The sequence below is a fragment of the Cheilinus undulatus genome, linkage group 19 (assembly GCF_018320785.1).
Source record: "Cheilinus undulatus linkage group 19, ASM1832078v1, whole genome shotgun sequence".
NCBI classification, from domain to species: Eukaryota; Metazoa; Chordata; class Actinopteri; order Labriformes; family Labridae; genus Cheilinus; species Cheilinus undulatus.
In genome coordinates, this window is record NC_054883.1 from 8,098,583 (window position 1) to 8,118,219 (window position 19,637).

At 37.6% G+C, this 19,637-nt stretch overlaps 1 protein-coding gene across 1 annotated transcript in view; it reads right to left on the reverse strand.

The window, feature by feature from the left end:
* pou6f2 (POU class 6 homeobox 2) overlaps positions 1 to 19,637 on the reverse strand; it is a 122,312-nt gene extending 102,675 nt beyond the window's left edge. The window contains exon 1 of the mRNA XM_041814615.1: positions 19,466 to 19,637. Within this exon, the coding sequence (XP_041670549.1) occupies positions 19,466 to 19,637 (172 nt within the window). The remainder of the gene's footprint in view (positions 1 to 19,465) is intronic.

The following is a 19,637-nucleotide window of genomic DNA, read 5'->3' on the forward strand; positions in this document are numbered from 1 at the left end:
AAACTCATGATCTTAGTTTTTCTTAAACTTTTCTATGGAAGCCCTGAATGGACATGCATCCATACATCCCAATTCACTTTGTTTATGATAAGAATAATCTTAGATGTATAATTCCCATATGATAAACACAAAATTACAATTACATTTTGCTAGTCTGAAGTCAAATAATACATTCTACAGACCAGCTTCACACTTCAACGGTACAACGATGCTGCAAGGTTAGGTAGTTTGCAGAATGTGGCTAATGTTAGCAGCACTTGTGTCGCTAGCCTTCAATCCATTTTGAAGGTTAACGCCCACATCACTGAGCTAAATATCAGGACTTCAGTTATATGTTAGCATAACTTTACACAGCCTACGGGCAACTTTATCCTTATTTTCTAGATAAAAATAGAGTTAAACCAGGCTGTTCCTATGAGAGGCAATGGGTGCTAAAGTAGTAGCAGTAGTTGGATTAAGGAGCACTTTGATAGCAGTCGTCATTAAGTACAAATACAGGGGCGCCAATTTGGTTCAGTTGGTAGAGCAGATGCCTGTTTATAGAGGCTGTAGTCATTGGTGCACTGGTCACTAAAGAGATTCCTGGTCTCTGCGCTGTTTGGTGCATGACTTATCCCCACTCTCTCTCCCCATGTGTCCTATCTCTCTTTAGCTGTCCTGTATAGGTAAATATAAAAAGTCTATGTCCAAGCCCATTAATTCATTTTGAGATGAAAACACATGATAACAAGTACATCTCTCAAGACTTAAAGAAAAATACTGCAAATGGCTTAATATCATGAAAAACAGCACGGTTATTCCAAGATAATGACATGAATATAACGAGTTGTCCAGGCAACAACCAAAATATGACCTGGAATATAATAAAACATGCTTGTGTGTGTGTTCATTTTGGCAGTGATTTTAAATTCAATATAAGCCTGAGTCTTTAGACATGTTTTCTAATTTTAACAAACTGTATTCATTTTTAGTCTTTGTAGTTTTAGATTTAGTCAATAAAAACTCAAAAACATTTCAGTCCAATTTTAGTCATTAAAAAGTCTTTACATTTTAGTGGTCACTGACCTACTTAAAAAGCTACACTGTCATATTAATCTGACCGTAAAACACTCATTAATGTAAAATAAATTCTTCAATCAATTCAAATAAATGGAAGAAATACTGACATTCCTTTTTGTTTCATATTCAAATGTTGGCCAGAACAGTCCAGAACTCACGTTTAGTCTTGTTACGTCTCCTTGATAAAAACTAAACTTACTTTTCTTCAGTTTTTATCATCAAAGATCTTTTTTTTTTCTTGTTATTGTCCTGTCTTCCCATGAGAAGGTTGTCACCACATGTTTTAGGTTGGTGAAATTAGCACTGATGCATGCATGTCCTCTTAGGGCTTCCATACATTTTAATACTTTTCCACATCAAAACAAAGGAAATTGGACCATTTTAAAACGTGTGATGAGGATCAAGGAAGCTAAGTTGCTGCCATCATGGTGATAACCACTGTTAATATAAGCAGCTATTTTAACTGAAGCTTAAGACCAAAACTAAGACTAAAGATCCCTTTTACTTTTAGTTGCATTTTAGTCCTTTACAGTCTTCATAGTCTAATTTTAGTCGACGAAAACTCAAACATTTTATTCAATAATAAATGATTACATTTTCAGCTGATAGGACAGCTGAAGACAGACAGGAAATATGGAGAGAAAGAGTGGGGCATAAGACATGCACCAAACATGCCCCTAGATTCATGCGCCCAGTGCATTGAGGACTATCGCCTCTCCTTATGGGTGCCTGCTCTACCCACCGAGCTACACTGGCAATAATATGTTGTATTTTAATGAGCTTACCCACAGTGGAAAATATCATTGATTTGAGTTTCTGACAAAAACTAAACATTTTTATCCTAATTTCTGTCTTCTTGACTTATACTAAACCTATTTACTGGCAGAGTTTCTGTCGTTAAGGATCTATTTTTAGCTAGTCTTAGCCTCATCAGTTGACTAACATTTTAAGTTGTGGTTTTCGCTGACAAAAATAACCCTGGAAGTAACAATAATAAACTAATTAGTGCTTTTGAATCTATTTTACAAAAGGTAAATTAAGTTATCAACATAATGATGCTGATAACCAAAAGGTTCATATTAAGCTCTAATGAAGGAATGACTGGCTTTATATTATTATCAATAGGCTGCAACCCTCCTGACTGTGGTTAAGGTATTGGTTGTGAATAATGTATTCTACCTCATAAACAGAGCAGCAGCCTCTCTGAGTAATGATTCTTTGATGCCTTTCATTGCATCATTTCACAATAACTTAGAAAGCTTCATCCCCTTGCAAATATCTGTAACGTTAACACGTTTATCGCAGAGGGAGAGATCGATAATAAATAAATACACATGCACATTTTCCCCCAAAGGATTTCTGTAATTTCTTTAACTAAATTAAAGAGCTGACAGGAGAAATATCCAGGGAGCCAATCTTCAATTCTTTTTTATTACTTGAATCTTTGTACATGTTTTGCTTTTCTTAAAAAAAATCTACTTATCCAATGTGAATGATTCTTAAATGGATTTCCAGATAGAGATTAACACTTTATTCACTGAGGAAAAAAGAGAAACTTTGTGATAAAGAAAGCTCTCTGATTCCATGATTATGCTCAGCTTACACAATGGACAAAAAAATGCAATGAATGGCTGTATTGATGTGAGGAGAGGTGAAAGAAGAGGCCAAACGCATGAAAGAGCAGGCGCTACACCTTTAGTGTGGCTTTACATCTATCTAGGACATTCAGGCTTCATCTCCTCTTTGAATTTCTCAACAGTTTAACTGCTGATAAATGATGGTGAGATGATAACTCTGTACTCTGAATAACAAAAAAAAAAAACAATTTCACTCATAAAAAAAGTGTGTATGATTTTCATGGCCTTGCCAAACATAAAAGAGATAGGTATAATAACATGAAATGAGTCTCAATAACTCCATAATCACACTGACTTTGAAGTAATGATATCTCCTGTGAAAATATTTTTATGCGAGTGAATAATCAGATTTATTACAAGGCACAGAGAGCAGTTTGATGTGACTTATGTCATGGAAATATTGCCGATATCCACCACTATATAAATTGTCTTTCATTGATCACCAAAGTGGCCACTGGAGAGCGACTTTCAATGCCACACAAGGCAAAAGGGTGTGTGTGGCTGTCTGTGTGCTGGGTGCTCGGGGGGCAAAAAGCTATATTTATTTGACTTTATTCGGCCTGTCTTAATGCAGGGTGCCCCAAGGACTACACCACAAAACAATTAGCCTGGATTTCATAAAGCAATCAGCATGCCACCTTGTCTAATGCAACCGCTTCATACATTGACGGTCTGAATAAAATGGGTGTTATTGAAAGCTTTGTGTTCGTGTTAGCTTTCGCCTCAGTGCATTCATGAATCAATTTCTGCCCATAAAAGAAGCTTTAACACTTAAGCTATTTTAGTGGAAATGCATTATGTAAGTTGTCAGACGTGCGAGAGAGGCCTGGTAACGATTCAGGCTATTCAGAATGAACAGCCAACCCCCATTTTTATAATGGCGCTTTTGAAAAATGTCTGGCTGAGTGCATGTGTTTGCTATTAAGATGTTGTCAATCATTTTGCCACTGAAATCTAATCTATGGAAAATAATTTCACAGGCGAACACATTAAGGACGACTCAAGATTAGATGTAATTACATTCTTAATTACTAGAATAAATTGAATTTTTCAAATAGAAGGAATTACGGCACTGCAAAAAAACCCTGAATAATACATTTCCATCATCAAACTTGGTTACTGCTGTTGATTCACAGCGTCTGTTGGATGGCGATCTGTTGAAGCGTAAAGGATGGGCACAGATAAACAAAAAGCCACATCATACACAAGGTTTAATTCCATCAATACACGACCAATCGTCCCAGATTGTCTGCCCATTGATTTTGTTAACAGCACTCGGAAAGCTGATGTGGAATTACAGAAAGAGCTGAGAGGCAGAAATGCAGAGCGACGAATCATTTCATTTTCTTTCTTTTTATCCAAAGCAGCCTGCAAAAAAAAAAAAAATTTTTCTTTGTTTAAGATGGCAACCAATCTTTGGTATTAATCTTATCTTTTTTTCTTTTAAAGGACGCTTTTCCACATGTGACACCTGACTCAAATGTTTGGGATGGTGTCGGACATTAAAAGTCATGAAAATATAAGCAGCAGAGAGATCTGTGTGCACAGCAGGAAGTTACAGGATGAGCATGTGTGCATATAAGTGAAGCAGACCGTCAAACAGAGTTTGAGCTGATGGATCATTAGCTTTAACGAGCCAGTGGTCGCCTTCCCAAGCAATGAGTGAGTCATTTCTTTAAGATATCACATTAATCACCTACAAGATTAAGGCTTCTCTTCATAATAATGTACAAAAGCCTGTTTAATAGGTTGAATGTTCAGCTCTCCTGTCCTAAAATGTATGGTAGAGGTAGGAATAAAAGCATACTTACCGCAATGTTAACGAGCTAAGGATCCCATGCTAGAGTAGTGAGTGAGTTAGTGGTATGTCTATGTGGTATCATTTTACTATTAACATTATAAGACTTAGGCTTGTCTTCATAAAAATGTACAAGAACTTTTAAAAAGTTGAATCTGTGGCTCTTTTGTGCTAACATTCATGCAGAAGTAGAAGTAAAAGCACTCTCATGACACTGTTAACGGATGAAGGATCTCCTGCCTTATTAGTGAGTTAAACTGGCCACTCACTAGATCATTTTAAGCCCAACTTCAGGTAAGATTTGCCCCTTTATGACAAGCAGGGGCAGTCAGGAGTCAAGATCTGTCACAAATGATATTTTGTCCCTATTAGGTGTTGTATGATTTGATGATAATGTGCTATTATGATTATACAGGACAACATTGTGATTATGATATCATACAGAAATGGTGTTGTGAGTCTACTTGCTTGGTTATCAAGGAAAATGTTAATTATAGTGATAGTTGTGAAGTATTTCTCAGCTCAAAACATCAAAACAAGTATAAGAAATACAAAAGTTTTTATAGTACTGCTTTTAAAATAACTTAATATTTTTAAAAAAGATTTTCCTTTTTGAAAGTAAAGGTACTTTTAAAAAGTACAACAGTGATATTGTAAACTTTAGGCCATTTCTGCAGAAATTTTTGCAAACCATTCAAGTTCTAGTTAATACAAATTGTACAACCTGACATTGTGATAGCGCCTGCAGTTGTGATTTGATAAATTGTGCAGCACTATACCCGATCATCCTGGTGTCAAAACGGTTAATTTACTGGTTCCTGCTGTGCCAGAGCCTCCTCTTCCTCAATATCAAACATGTCTGATATTTACCATTTAAGGTTGGACTGGCTCCAATGGAATACTCCCAACAACCGATGAGAGCGAGCTGACTGGGTAGTGTCACTAACTGAATGTCACGTAGATTTATGACTACAAACTTACACAACAATACCATAATCTCCGCCTGGATTTCACCCTCATGCTTTTTCTTGTTTTTGTATTTTTTTGCTGAAACTGTAATGCATGTCAGGAAAGGCAGCTGAGGATTTCGATTGTCCTCCATGTTTGTTTTTCTTCTGACATCACATTTGATCATGCACGTTTCTATGAGATCTCTTGCATGTGGAAATTTCACTTGTGTGATTGTTTCTACAGATGCATGTGAGTGGTCTCGCTGTCTAAAAGAGTTGTCCAGCATTTGAAACTGTTCCTATGTCTGTGGTCTCCCATGTCTCTAAAGGGTCTTCACCTGGTTAAATGAAGGTTGAAAAAAAAGAAAGAGAAGTTCATGATTTGAAGATCAACTAGTCTGTGGCCAGCTTTACATTAGTCTTCCTTGACAAAAAGGCGATAAAATTTGTAGCTTTTTTACTAACATGTATGCCAGGTGTAACAGTTAAAGTGCTCTTACTACATTCTGAAAACGCTGTGCAACATCTACCATTATTGATTGATATATCATTAATTAATGGTATATCAATCAATAATGGTAGATGTTAGTCCACTTTAAGTAATGATAGTGAACTAATTTATCACATGGCAGTGTTTCATTGTTAAAGACTGTTTATTTAACAGCTGTAGTTAATGTATGTAAAATATCTTTCTTTGGGTGTTGATGGTTTTTACGTATCAAGAAACTTGCAAAGGCAACATACATCTTGATACCAATTTCCTGAACATATATATATATATATATATTTTAATGTTAATCACTAAAATGTTAGCAGTTTAATTTGGACTTGAACTAGACTAAAATAATGGGACTTTTTGTCAAACTAAAACTAGATTAAAACTTTAGAGAGAAAAATGCCTATAATGTATGATGTGTCTAATATGTTTTTTTTTTTATTCTAGAGATAAAGACTAAACATAAAATATCTGCCAAAAGTAACACTGATTCCTTTAGTTATTAATAATAACATAGAATCTCGCTGCCGATAGTGTTGTTTGCTTTTTTAGGTCATCTGTAGGTATCAATATTAATTTCAGAGTGTTTCATTGCCAGCCAAAAACTCCTCACAGGAGCTGTAGCTCCTTGTAAAATGCAAGTGAGCTAAAATCACCAGTGATTTAGCTCAGTGTTTCATTACTCCCACCAAAGCCCTCAACAATAACACAGGGCATAATCTGCTGCCAATAACTCCAGGTGCTCTTAGTCAGATGGCTCCCTCTGGGCCTGCAGGGAAGTAATACTCTGTTTAGAGGCTGGGGTGGAGAAGCTGCTCAGGATAGCTCGATAGCGTTCCCGTGGATAGAAAATCACCAGAGACTGACTTTTGAGTGGCTGCCTGTAACACTATTAGCTACATTATGGCTCCTGCTGCTGCTAGGAGAGCTGTCATTTCCTTAATTAAGAGCCCAGCGCGGGGCAAGAGGGAGAAGAGGCCATGGCAATCTCTGTAGGCCCCTTCAACATTAAAGCCTGATTCCTCATCACACAAGGGTGTAGACGTTACAGGGGAGGGAAAAAAATCCATCTCATTTATTATTCGTGTGCAAAGTGGAATTATGGAGTTAAGGAATTACATCGGAGGTGGTGCCGAACAGAAAGGATTTTACACCTCAGCAGTTCTGTGACTTGTTCTGAGGTGATTGTTAAGCCACGAGAAGAGGGGGGACGACTGAGAGGACAGGAGAAGTAGATGAAGATGAAGGGCAGAGCAGTTATGGATGTGATGGTGGTGTTAAATGTAAACAAAAGAAAATAGTACACTTCAGTGTGAAGGAGTAAATCTCTGTTTTCTGATGAATGGGTGGAGAATCTGCATACAAACAATGCCTAAAGCAGAAAAGACCCCATGGTCCTACACTTCAGCTCTCACTTGTGGCCACAGGTCTTCACCAAACGGCTCTCTGACATGAGAGTGCTCGGCTCCCGCTCTTACCTGTCTCTCCCTTGATGCTGGAGTGGAGCAGGAAGCAGCACAAGCACAAGAGGGACCAGAGGGAGGTAAATTGGTGAGAAGAGGCAATGCCCGTTTCAAAGGTCAAGAAGGAGGGATGGTGTGATGGGGGAGAGGAGGACGGAGAAGGGAAGAGGAATGGGGGGAGGAGGGCTTTTGTGCTGCATCCTCACAGCGGGGACTTGGGACACTTTGCACATGAGCACATCTGCTCTGCTGCGTCCTCCTCATTCCAAAAGCAAAGTCAACCTGATTAGCTCAGGGTTAAAAGAGGAAAAATAACAATCCAAATTATTCTTCATCCTTTTATGGCGGGACGCTGAGATGAAGACTAGCTTTGGAGCGCTGTAAGCCTTTTAAGAGATAGCGGCCTCACTGTTGCTCCGCCTCTGAAATTACTTAAATGATATTTGCTGTAAATAGGATTCTGCTGCTGGTGGCCTGCAACCTCTCGCTGAATAAAGGGCCTCTGGCACACATCTAAGTGAAAATGTAAGGGTTGTTGGGATAGCCTGATTTTAAACTTCAGTGCAAAACCTGTAAACGATATCTTTTAACAGTAGCAGAGAGCATGGCAGTGATAATAAGTCCTAGGACCTCGGCCATCAATATTGGGAAATCTAGTTTTTCATTGCTTAAAACTGCAGGCAAACTACTGCACACTGTTTTGATACTTTCCACTCCTCTGCTCTGTCTGTTTGTAAGATACACTAACATAACTGGTATCTCTTTATATGACACCCAGAATGGATTAGAGAGACATCAGTACCAAGCTGTGAATATAAAGAGACTATCAGTAATCTCTCAATTTATAGAGGCAACTTTTGGACCAAAATAAACTTCTAAACAGCTGTTTTTAAAGTTTCTGAACTTTGTTTCAGAGACCGTAAAATCCTAAAAAAAATGTGGTGTCAAAAATAAATCAAACATTTTGACAAATGTAGTGCAAATACGAATGTGGTCTTCAACAAATATGTTGTTTTATTTTGTACAATTTCTTGAAAAGAATCAAATATCAAAGTTTGACTTCCATGTCTAAACTGTTCCACAAATTCACCCCACAGATTATGCACTTACTCTCCACTGCTGGTGTCACACAGTGCCTGAAGGTTTCCTCTTTATATAACCATCGTTTCTGTTAAAGAAAAACTAGTTTTGACATAAGATGGAAGTAGTGCTGTCACAATACCAGAATTTTAAACTTCTAATGATAGTAGTAAATCTGGGGATCTAGGGTAATGTTGGTTTTCAATCGTCAAAAATTGCAGGCAAACTCTGCCATGCTGTCAAAATTGCACACAAACATTGATGAGATTCCTGTGTGCAGACTCTACAAATATTTTTGTGGTTTCAAAGCTAATTTTGATAAGTTCATTCCTTTCCTATGCACTTGTCTTATAAAAAAAGATATTTCTGAGACTATGAACCTTAGAAAAACTGATACTGTGTCATTTTAAAACACCTGGCAGTGTAAAATAATCTAAGTCTTGAACATTTTATAAACCTACATAAAAGTAAGCTATTTCTTGCTTTATTAACTACTCATGCTGTGAGAAGTTCTACCAAACTGATCAATTTTTAAACGAGATTATGGACATTTATAGATGAAGCTTCTGTAATAAGAGCCCTTGCTAATTTTCAGTTTTATGCCATGTAAATATATTTGCATTTTGGACTGTTGGTTTGGGAAAAAACACTCTTTTTCTTAAGAAAATCCAGATGTGGTGTAACTGGTTGATTTAGAATGAACAGATAAAACATTGATGGATATAATCTATAGTTGCAGGCGTAGGTATGCCTATTTTATAGTTTTGGATTAAAAGATAGGGTACTGGCCTTTTAGTGTCCAAAAATGTCAGTCCAAAATGTTTAACTTGACATTATTTTATAGTGGATTAATTTTGTTCTTAAGCTATAATCTAAATAATGATTTGTTTCCCCTGGGGATGTACATTTTAAGAAAAAAATATAAAGCTACTACTTAAAGAAAATATGTAAGCTGAGTCTTTTTGCTTGATGCTAACACATCAGGGAAAGTGCCATTAACTGACTCATGTCTAGCATTAGTGTTAAGTTTAGAAATAGCCAAATTAACCTGACAATACTACAGAGAGTCGATGATTAAACTGACCGTTTAATTGATCATTGATGAGTATCGAAATCTAGTACCAACATGGTACCAGTACCAACACATCCAGTACCAACAAGATCAAATTACGTCACAGATATCGATACTTTATCTCGATACCCTGCCTCACTATTGTGACCTGCTGCCACTCCAAATGAAAGGCAAGAAAAACATTATTGAATTTGAGTGATTTATGTGCTAAGTTACATCATTTCCATTTTCTTATCCCATGTTTGACTGGCATCTTATAAAGATATTTCTGCAAATCCTTTACGATACTCAGAATGCTTCTATTCTGCTGACTTTCAACACACTTTATTTTTCCTCAAAAGTATCAATTCAAGCCCCATTTAGGTACTGGCACTAGAGGTGCTCCCACAGCTGGCGGAGCAAGTAATCTGTGACGGACAGCATAGGCTAAGTCCAGTCAATAGCACGTTTAGCTCTAGTATTATGTTTAGCCAGGTAACTAACCGAATGTCACCCGCTCTTGCCGTTGAAACTAAGCACAGTTAGCAGGCAAAAACACGTGTTCTTTCCTCTCAAAGTTTGACGGCTGTATCGCAACAAAATCAGTGAGCCTTCTCTGTCAGCTTGCCTGGGACTTTAACACAAACTAAGTGCAGCTTTGGCTGGTCTCGGTTTGTGTAGAGCCCAGTGCTGCAGGTCTTCATCTTACAACGGCTTAAACAACCATTTAAAAGTCTATTTTAACTTTTGATTTTCTTTTCCAAGTCCACAGTGTGTCAAAGATCCGGGCTGCTATGTTAGATGAGGTCAGAAAAGCTGCTGTAAACTAGCTGCAAAAACTCTCGGTACGGCAGTTAAGCTAACTCAATCCTGAACCATCTACTTCAAACAAGCTCTTCACAATAAATTTTTCCTGAAATGCTTTTATTGTGAAAGCCTTCAGCAAGAAACATGTTCAAGTCATTAGCATCTTAACACACCTCATCAGGATAGAGATGAAATGTGAAACTTGGAGTGCAGACAGACAGAAATAAACCTAGGGACTAACAAAAAAAAAAAACATATCATTTTTTTCTGTGTTCTATGCTTAGAAATAAATTGAATATGCCATCAAAGGCTTGTTTTAAGGGGAGAGGGCAAGAATAATAACGTGATATGATTTTTAGGCCATATCGCCCAGGCCTAACTGGCACCATATAAAAGTATCGATTCAGTACCAGTATCAGATAAAACCCAAATTATACTCATCCCTAAATTTCTGCTATCGCTGTGTCACCTCACAGTACTGCTTTCTGCTGTTGATATTCAATGGAAGTTAATGAACAGCTTTCTGATCTGCTCCAATCACCACTTGTCTGTAGGTCTGCAATACAATCAGGCCCTGCTAAAAGCAAATGGAAAAATACCTTAAATGAGATAAAAGCTGCATGAAAACTGTGATTTCTTATTGATCAGCAGTGGTTCAAAATTTGAAAATCTGGTCCCATCGCTAGCTTGCGCTCTTTTTTATTTATTACTTTTAATCAAAAATCTCCAAGTACTTGTAGATAAAATTGAATGAGCACCACCTTGACCACTTAAATAAAAGACATTTTGACTTCAATCTTTCCACAGAAAATGTTCAATTGAAAATATATTTCATCATTTTACATGTTGGTAAAAAAAATAAGTTGCAGCAGACCCTTGAAACATCTCTTTCAGTCTTTAATCAAGTTTTTAAAAAGCATGTTCATGCATTTTTATCAGTCTTGTGTTGCATCAGGTCAACTGACTGGACATTAAGAAGTATCTCTGTGGATGTGAGGACAGTCCAGTGCAGGGTGAGTGTGTGTTTTTACTTGTGTTTGTGTGTGTTGGGGGCTGGACACCCACATGTCATGCCTGACACATCAGTCCGGGACCCCAGGCTATCTGGCACTAATGCTGCCTATGTCCCACTTTCAACCCCTTCGCCCCTCCTCACTGGCTCCTTCTGTCATAGAGGAATAATAACAATGGATCACACCCGTGCTGCAGCAGTGGCTCAATCACTGTAGGATAACATCAGGTGATACAAGCAGCACAGAGGAGATCTTACCTGCACTGAACCTAAGCTAAACAGAGAGAGTCTAGAAATGAGTTTATCTCAACAAAGTCCTGGATTAGTTGTTCCTGTATTCCCCGATCACTGCAGTATTTACAGAAGTGAGCGGGTAAAGGTGGAAACAAGCAAATAATCATGTAGCTAAAAGACATCCACCCCACTCCTCCCTACCCCTCGCAGCACATTATTCTTGGAGCAGACAAATAGTGGAAGGAGGGACGTCAGGAAATAGTATTGCTTTGAAGCACATAACTCTATTCTGGAGAGAAGAATCATCACAGTGTTATTCCACATCCTCAGATATAAAGGGAAAAAACATAATAACTTCTCGATAGCCTGGATCTCCACTGCCCTATACCAGCCCCCCTCCCCTCTTTCCTTCTCAGCCCGCCCACACCCCTGCCTCATCCACCGTACACCCACTTCTCCTGCCTCAATCTTTGGTTTCAAAGGAAGCGAATCAGCCAGAAGGACAGAAGGTTATGCATTAGTACTGGTCATTGCTCAAAGAGCGAGCGTTATAAATAATAAAGGCTTGTGAAGGACACAAGGGCTGCTGGATGCATCTCTGGTTCACGCCACACAAGTCAAAGACAAGTCTGTAATTTCTATTCCGAAAATGTGACCCTTGCAGCTTCAATTACATCTCAACAACACCAACCGTGTCGGTGCCAGGAGATGTGATGCCTCTTTGTTAGCTCTACATGAAAGGCTTGTTGATATTGGTTATGGAGCGTATGCTACATATCATATAAGGTTTTTTTGAAAATGACTCCCAACTTAAAAAACTTGCGTAACTAAAATAAATGCATATTGAAACACAATTTATTTTCTCTCCACAGCTATGCACCTACAGAACTTTTAATGTGCTTTTTTTCTTTGGAATACTTTAAATATACAAACAACACAGAGGGAATTACATTATTTTGAGGTTCTATGTGTTGCTCAAAGTCATTTCTGCATAACCAAGCTCTGGTGAAACCAAATGACCTCTGCTGCTGTTTACATGGAAAACAGGCCTTGTGCTCATCTTCCCTGTCCTCCATAGCACACTCTGATTGTGTTGCTGTAGCCATGGGCACTGCGGGCACATTAGCAAATGTATTACACCTGCTTTATAGGCATGCATTAAGCTTGTTTTCAAGTTTGTGCAGACAGCTGAAATCCCCATAATGAGATCCACCTCCCGGGGAGAGACTTGTTCTCCTTCGGTCTCCTTTATCCACTCTTATTTACCCAGCGTGGCCCATTCAGCGCAGGGGTTTGCGCCACTTTATTACTTAACCTCAGCACACAACATTACGAGGCTCTTTGCATCAGCAAGCAGCCTATCCCACCATGCATCCTGCTCACTAAGCTGATTACACAAAAATAATAAGAACTCATGCCTCCAGCGGTGCATGTGTGCGTGTCTCTTTGAGTGAATGAATTGAAAACGCAAAAGAGACTTTTGCATGAAACACAGCAAATTTCCCACAGCTATACTTCATCATACTACCAGTGTGCATTACTGCACTAAATAATATTACAATTAGAAACTTTGAAAGCAGAAATAACTCTTTGTCTAAATACTTTATACCACTCTAGTGTTTAATACATGCTTTTAAAGACGTCTCACCACTGTCCACCATATCCACCAGTAAGTTGCACCATCTCCAAAATTTCAAAGTGACATCTTTGGCTTACAATAAAATAAAAAAAGAGTTTGAACAAAAACTAAACTAGAAGCCGCTTACATTTGTAAAACTTTAAAACAATATTGCAGGTTTGGTACACACCTTTCTAAATCAAATTTAAGACCTTTTAAGACCCAAACAACAAAAAATTAAGATCATTTTTGCACCACGCATCAGTGCTTTCATAGTTTACTGTGGGTCTCAATGGCTTTTTTCCAACTATCAAAAGTTTAAACCTTTTGCGCAAATCTTACAAGCTGCATTATAATGGTTAGTCCCCGTGGTTTTCAGCATGATATCAATATCTGCACATATTAGCTAAAAAAAATTTAATACACAGGGTGCAGGGGTTGCACCCCATGTATGCAGGCAGCCAAGGTTCAAGTTCTGCCTGTGGCTTCTTTCCCACATGGTTCTCCCCACTCTTAAATTCCTGTGTCTGACTCCATCCACTGTCCTCTTGTCTTAAACAAAAGCATAAAAAGCCAAAAATTTTCCTTAAAAACAGAAAAAAAGATTGTTTTTTTTAAAGTATCGGCTAAAACAAGTCTGTAAAAATTGGTGTATCAGATATCTTTTTTTAACCTTAAAGCCAAACTTGCTTGACCTTGCATTTACGGGATTTCCAAACTTATGTTAGCCAATACATACACAACTTTAATTATGGTAAGAATGCAAGGTTTTTCTTGTAGTTTAACTGAGCTGTAATGGAAACTAATTCTCCTAATTAAATTCTAGGTTTGCATAGTGGTTCCCTAAGACAACCCTGACAAAGTGCGTACAGTAACACAAAAGAAACATGTTCTTCTAAACTGCAAGTAAACCAGCATTTCTCAACATTTTTTCTGTTGAAAAAAAAATAGCATTCTACATCCCTACGAGTTCCCAAGCATTCTTGTAATAACAGGATTAATAAGATAAAATTCAAATGTACATAATTTCACAGAATGGTCACGCAAACCTTAAAAACACACTTTGATGCATTCAGGCACATCTGCCCAAATGGCTTAAGTGTATTTTTTGTGAGGGACATATGAAACAATTTGATCATTTATGCCAGGATAGCTATGATCTGCAAATCAGAGTAATTTTTGGCTGATTTTAAAGCATTTTGAAGGTCTCCCTGACGATGCCAAAATGCACCACAAAGGCTGTATTAAACTAGCTGTGTTCAGACCTAAAACTGTCGTTTTTAGAGCAAACTTTTAAGTTTAAGGAAAGACGATGATAAAAAGAAACAAACAAAAGCTGAAGTAGGGCCATCAGTTTTGCTTTAAACTGCGCTAATGTATTTGTACAACTTGCTGATACGACGGCCAAAGTATTGGCTGTGAATATCAGCAGAATAACTTCTATGAGCTGGTTCTGATAATTGAGTTTTAGTGCTAATATCTGCCGATATCAATAAAATGCAGACAGAATCATGCATCACTAATTTCCCCATCTCTTCTCCCCATCTCTCTTATTGATAATCTGTGCACACAAACGTAACAAACTGCTGTAAAAGCAGCAGTCAATGCAATGAAATGCCATACAAACAACCAAATCCACATAGAGAACAGTCAAAATTGACAGACAAGTCTCGAGTCAAACTGACAACTAAAATTTACGATGTCTCACGAGTAAGACTTTCTTTTAGACATTTTATGACCTTAAAATTCCAACATCTATTTCAAGAGTTTTAAAGGGTCCATGGGAGCCCTCTATTGTTGATGCACATAAAATAGTTTACGAAACTTACACTGAACTTATATGTTAAAAGTTTATTTAAGGAGGTGATCATTGACGTAATCTACAATATACATGTCGTCCTCTGTTAAGACCCGTACATGTCAAGACAAAATTAAAATCACTCAAAATCTGATTGTAACTACAGTCTAATAAGGCTGTAAATAAACACAAATTCAAGTGCAGTATTACAGCAGATGCAGCATTCTACGTGGACTTTCTGTTCTGAATGACCTCCAATACCAGGAATCAATGAAAGATTCATTTTGGGGAGGGGGTCTCGAGGTGACCTTTGTGAAAATGTTCCACCATTTTGGCAGAATCCGTATAAGTGCAGACCATTTCATGTAGACAGTAAGTGTGTGAAATGAGTGCTCCTGTCGTTCCAGCCTGGCTCTCTTTGACAGCATGATGATAGAAGCGTCACATCCTTGGGAGAGTAAATGCAAACTGACAAGAGATGAGCCTTTGGTTGCTGAATATAATACGGAATTGTGCTCTGAGTGTCTTATTATCTTGTCTGTTGATGTTTGAAAGGGGGAGATTTGCTTGAGAAGAGAAGACAGAAACTGTACGCATCCAACACCATCTCGTCCTTTGAAAAAAAATTGCTTGCCCTACTAACCACAGCTTTCCCACCTAATGTCCACTTCTACTTGGAATAAATACAAGGCGGCAGGATGTTTGTGGTGCCTCGTAGCCCCTGTTAGCTGAAGTGGAAGACTATTTGCACAGGCGAGCTTTTAGGAGGAGAACGACCCTTTCACCACCGCAGTAAGCATGTGGTGGGTGTAGAAGGTGGACAATTTACTGTAGACAAACATGACCGCTACTGTCATTGTCTCCCACTGACTTCTCCTTCTCACAGCACACACTCTTATCGCAGTATTACAGCACTAAAAGTAAACTCATACATAAACTCAGGAGGGAGGAAAAGTTGCTGAAGACTTCAAATATATAAAAACACGTAAGTATATCTAACTGTTGTAAAATGCACTGCAGATTTTTCAGCAATTAAAACCACTCAGTATAGTTAGTGTGACTTTGGATATAGACTGCCAGAGAATATAATACAAAGGGCTATATATAGATTCCACTTTTAACAAAAGATCCTTCACGATATAGGAGAACCTTATAGCTCTTCTTTTGAATAACTATGCCTAGACCTTTTAACAAGAGCCTAACAAGCTAAATTCACAACTTTTTAATTAGGAATAGGGAAAAGTTCGTATTAGCTAGCTGTATTCTATCAACTTTGTTTGCATGTAATAAAACTATTTTAAACTTATGGGAAATTCTTTAATTTCTTCTGCATTCAAGATCAGATTTCTCTTTTGACTCATTCGAGAGGTAAAGTGCAACATGAACTGTGAAAAAACGTGTCAACTTGATTTGCACCCTGTTGAACTACTCTTATAATTGGAGCGAGATTATGATAAAATAACTGCAAAGTTGTTACCTTTCCTATTTCTGAAACGGAGGAATCTAAAGTTACTTTTAGCCTTTCTTCTTCACCATAATGTCAGTAAAGGAGAAGATTCTTAAGGTTGTGTTTCTGCGGTTCAGAGCCACAAAGTAAAAAAGACTGAATAATTAAAGTCCTTGTTGGAAAAGTTAAACTTATGGTTGCTTTCGGTTAAGTGGCACTCATTCTCATAAGCGTGGTGAGAATACAGACTTGTTACAATGCCTTAGAACCATGAGCGTTTACTGCAAGCCAATTGCCTAATGTGGCTCAAGTATAAACAACATGAATACAAGAAAATGTGAAAAAGTCCTCAAACGTAAAACACTGTTGAGAATGTTTTTGTGTTTGCATTTTTCCTATCAAAAGATCTAAGATTACCAACAAGATTAGCACCAATCTTTTTACCATTATGTCCATTTGTATACCGCTCACATCATTCCAAGAGGCTTAAATCATGAGCCTTTTTACAATCAGTCAACCGCACTTTCTAAAATGCTTTCAAACTTCAACAAAACACCCAACTAAACAGCTTCTGCACTGAGAAAAAGCCCCTTCTTGTGAGTGACCAGTAACTTTCACTTTCCTCTTCTGTCTGGGAGCATTTAAGGAAATACACAGAAAGATGCTGAGTTTCCCTCTCTCTCTCTTTCTCGTGTTTTTCATTCCCATCTCCTCCAGCAGAAGACACGACTGTACTACCTCGTCACTCCCTGCTCCTCGCTCTGTCAGGTCATGTGGGCAACGGCACCCAAACCAAGCCTGCCGTTGGCACAGCCCAGGGCTCCGCCACCGGGCGGAGAGAAACCATCCTCTCCAAAATTCACAAGTTACACTGAAGCGGCTTCAACCGACCACATGCAGAGAGCCAACAACTTGACAAAACAGAGACTAATAGAATCCTGTTTTTACAAAAATGTCTAAAAACGATCCAACTTGCATGTTATATCAAAAATATCCCATAAAAAGGGTAAATCAGTGAAATTAAGCAGTTTGTTTTAATCAAACATAGATCAATTAAGTTTTGGTCCATGAGACAAAAAGCAAAGCAAGTGAGGACATGAGTGGAGTCAGATGTAGACCGATCAGACATGAAGAAAAACTTGATGCTTATTAAACCAAATTGCAACACTTCTGACTCAAATCCTGCAGTACACAGTGTTTTTTATAAGGCTGTAGCCCCGGCTTATTAAGAAATAAGGTGCTCAAACACTACTCAACTCTCTCTCCCTGATTCTATTTGATACAGATATTTGGCCAACCCTCCAGAAAACTCTTATTTTATTTCATTCTCAAATGTTTGCCCAGCTCCGTATACAGTAACGGCATTACACAAAACTCCCTGCCACTTCCCAACAACCACATGCACCCATACACTGCCTCACACTCACAAACTGCCACACACAGACACCATCTGATAATCCATGTGCTACTAACCTTTAAAAAAACAACAGGTATGCATTGTTAACAGTGGCATTAATTCATTGCCTGCAGTTAAACAATTAAATGCACAGATTTCTGAACCAAACATGCAAATAAAGACATGCACTCACACCTAAGCACAGCTGAACTTTCAGCAAGAGAAAAACACATCAGAGTCAGAGCAGATCTGTAGGAAAATTTAAAAGAATACTGCCACTTTCAAAAAATCAAACTTGTACTGAAAAAGAGAATAAACAGTGAAGAAATTTAACAAATCAGCTTTTCACAAGGACTTATTTAATTGTCTCTTCCTAAAAGTTTTCAAGTGAAATATTGTAAAAGAAAGTAATATAATCAAACGATTTTTAAGGAATGATGACGAGAATATGACAAGTATAAATAATTTCTTTAAAATTTAGTATAAATATTCGCTAATTATTTAGATTTTATTCTCCAGGACAAATCTCTCAAAGCTTCATTCAGTGGACTCTGATGAAATTTAGTTTTTAAAGATCTTGACTGAAATTGACAATTAAAATGTGATAAAGCAACCTGAATGAAAAAAAATAGGGCTGGATTGTCTCCTTATTGGAAATAATCGTTTAATAATTTGCTAAAATGCTTCCTGTAGTTCATATGATTATGTTTAATGAGTCATAATGATGCTCATTATTTATAAAATCATTAAAACAAAACAGACTAATACAGGAAAAATGCCAAAATCACAGAAAAAACTCAACTAATAACAACTGCAAATTAATGAAATAGAAGCAAAGTTTACAACTGATTAATCAAAAGACAATAAAAAATAATTTAACCAATCAAAAATTAAAAATAAAATACTAAAATCTAAAAGTCTTCAATTATCCAGATAGATTATCTTATATGTTAATGATAATTGAAACAGAATTAAATAATGATGTTAAAAATTTTTTAGATTTTTATTATAATTTATATCAATAGTTTTCTATTCACCTAAACTAAAATAAGAACAAAATTCAAAACATTTTGTCCACTACAATTATGAAAAGTACTTTATAAACTGTGCCAAGGCTGTAAAGGTGGGATTGGAACAAACTACTTTTGAAGAGATTTGAGATAAAGGAGAATCCTTGAAAGATGCTGCGTCATAAAATACAAAAACAGTTAAACCTCACAACTACTTGTTATTTCTCTTAAAATATAAAAGACAGAGGGAAAACTAAGATGAGGCATATCTTTAAAAGGTATATTTCTTAAGTGCTGTTAATAAACTTTAGTAAGTAATCAGAGTGACTCCAGAATTGAACAATTTCTAAGACACTCTAACATCTTAAAGTCAAAAGTTGTATGAATAACCCAAACAAACATAATGACATCTAGTACAATTTTTCATTAAAAACATGAGCTTTAGAGGAGGAACACTGACTTCCTCAAACTTAGTTTGCAGCCCGACACTGCTGACACCTGTCCCAGCACTGAAGCACCCCTAAGCTCACCTCACCTCTGTGAGACCAAGCCCTCTGCCAGCAGCTTTACAGATCAAAAGGTACAAACAGGAGGCTTTAGCTGACTTACCGTACAGCTTGTTGGGAGTGCCGTCTCTGTCCGTGGCCTCAGAGGGCAGGAGCAGGGGCTCGTCGTTCAGATCGCTGTCTGGACTGGCCGCTTTGTCGTCCGCCCGGAGTTCTGCCACGCTCATGTCGCTGCGCAGGGAGAGCAGCGGCTTGCTCAGCTGCCCTGTAATCAT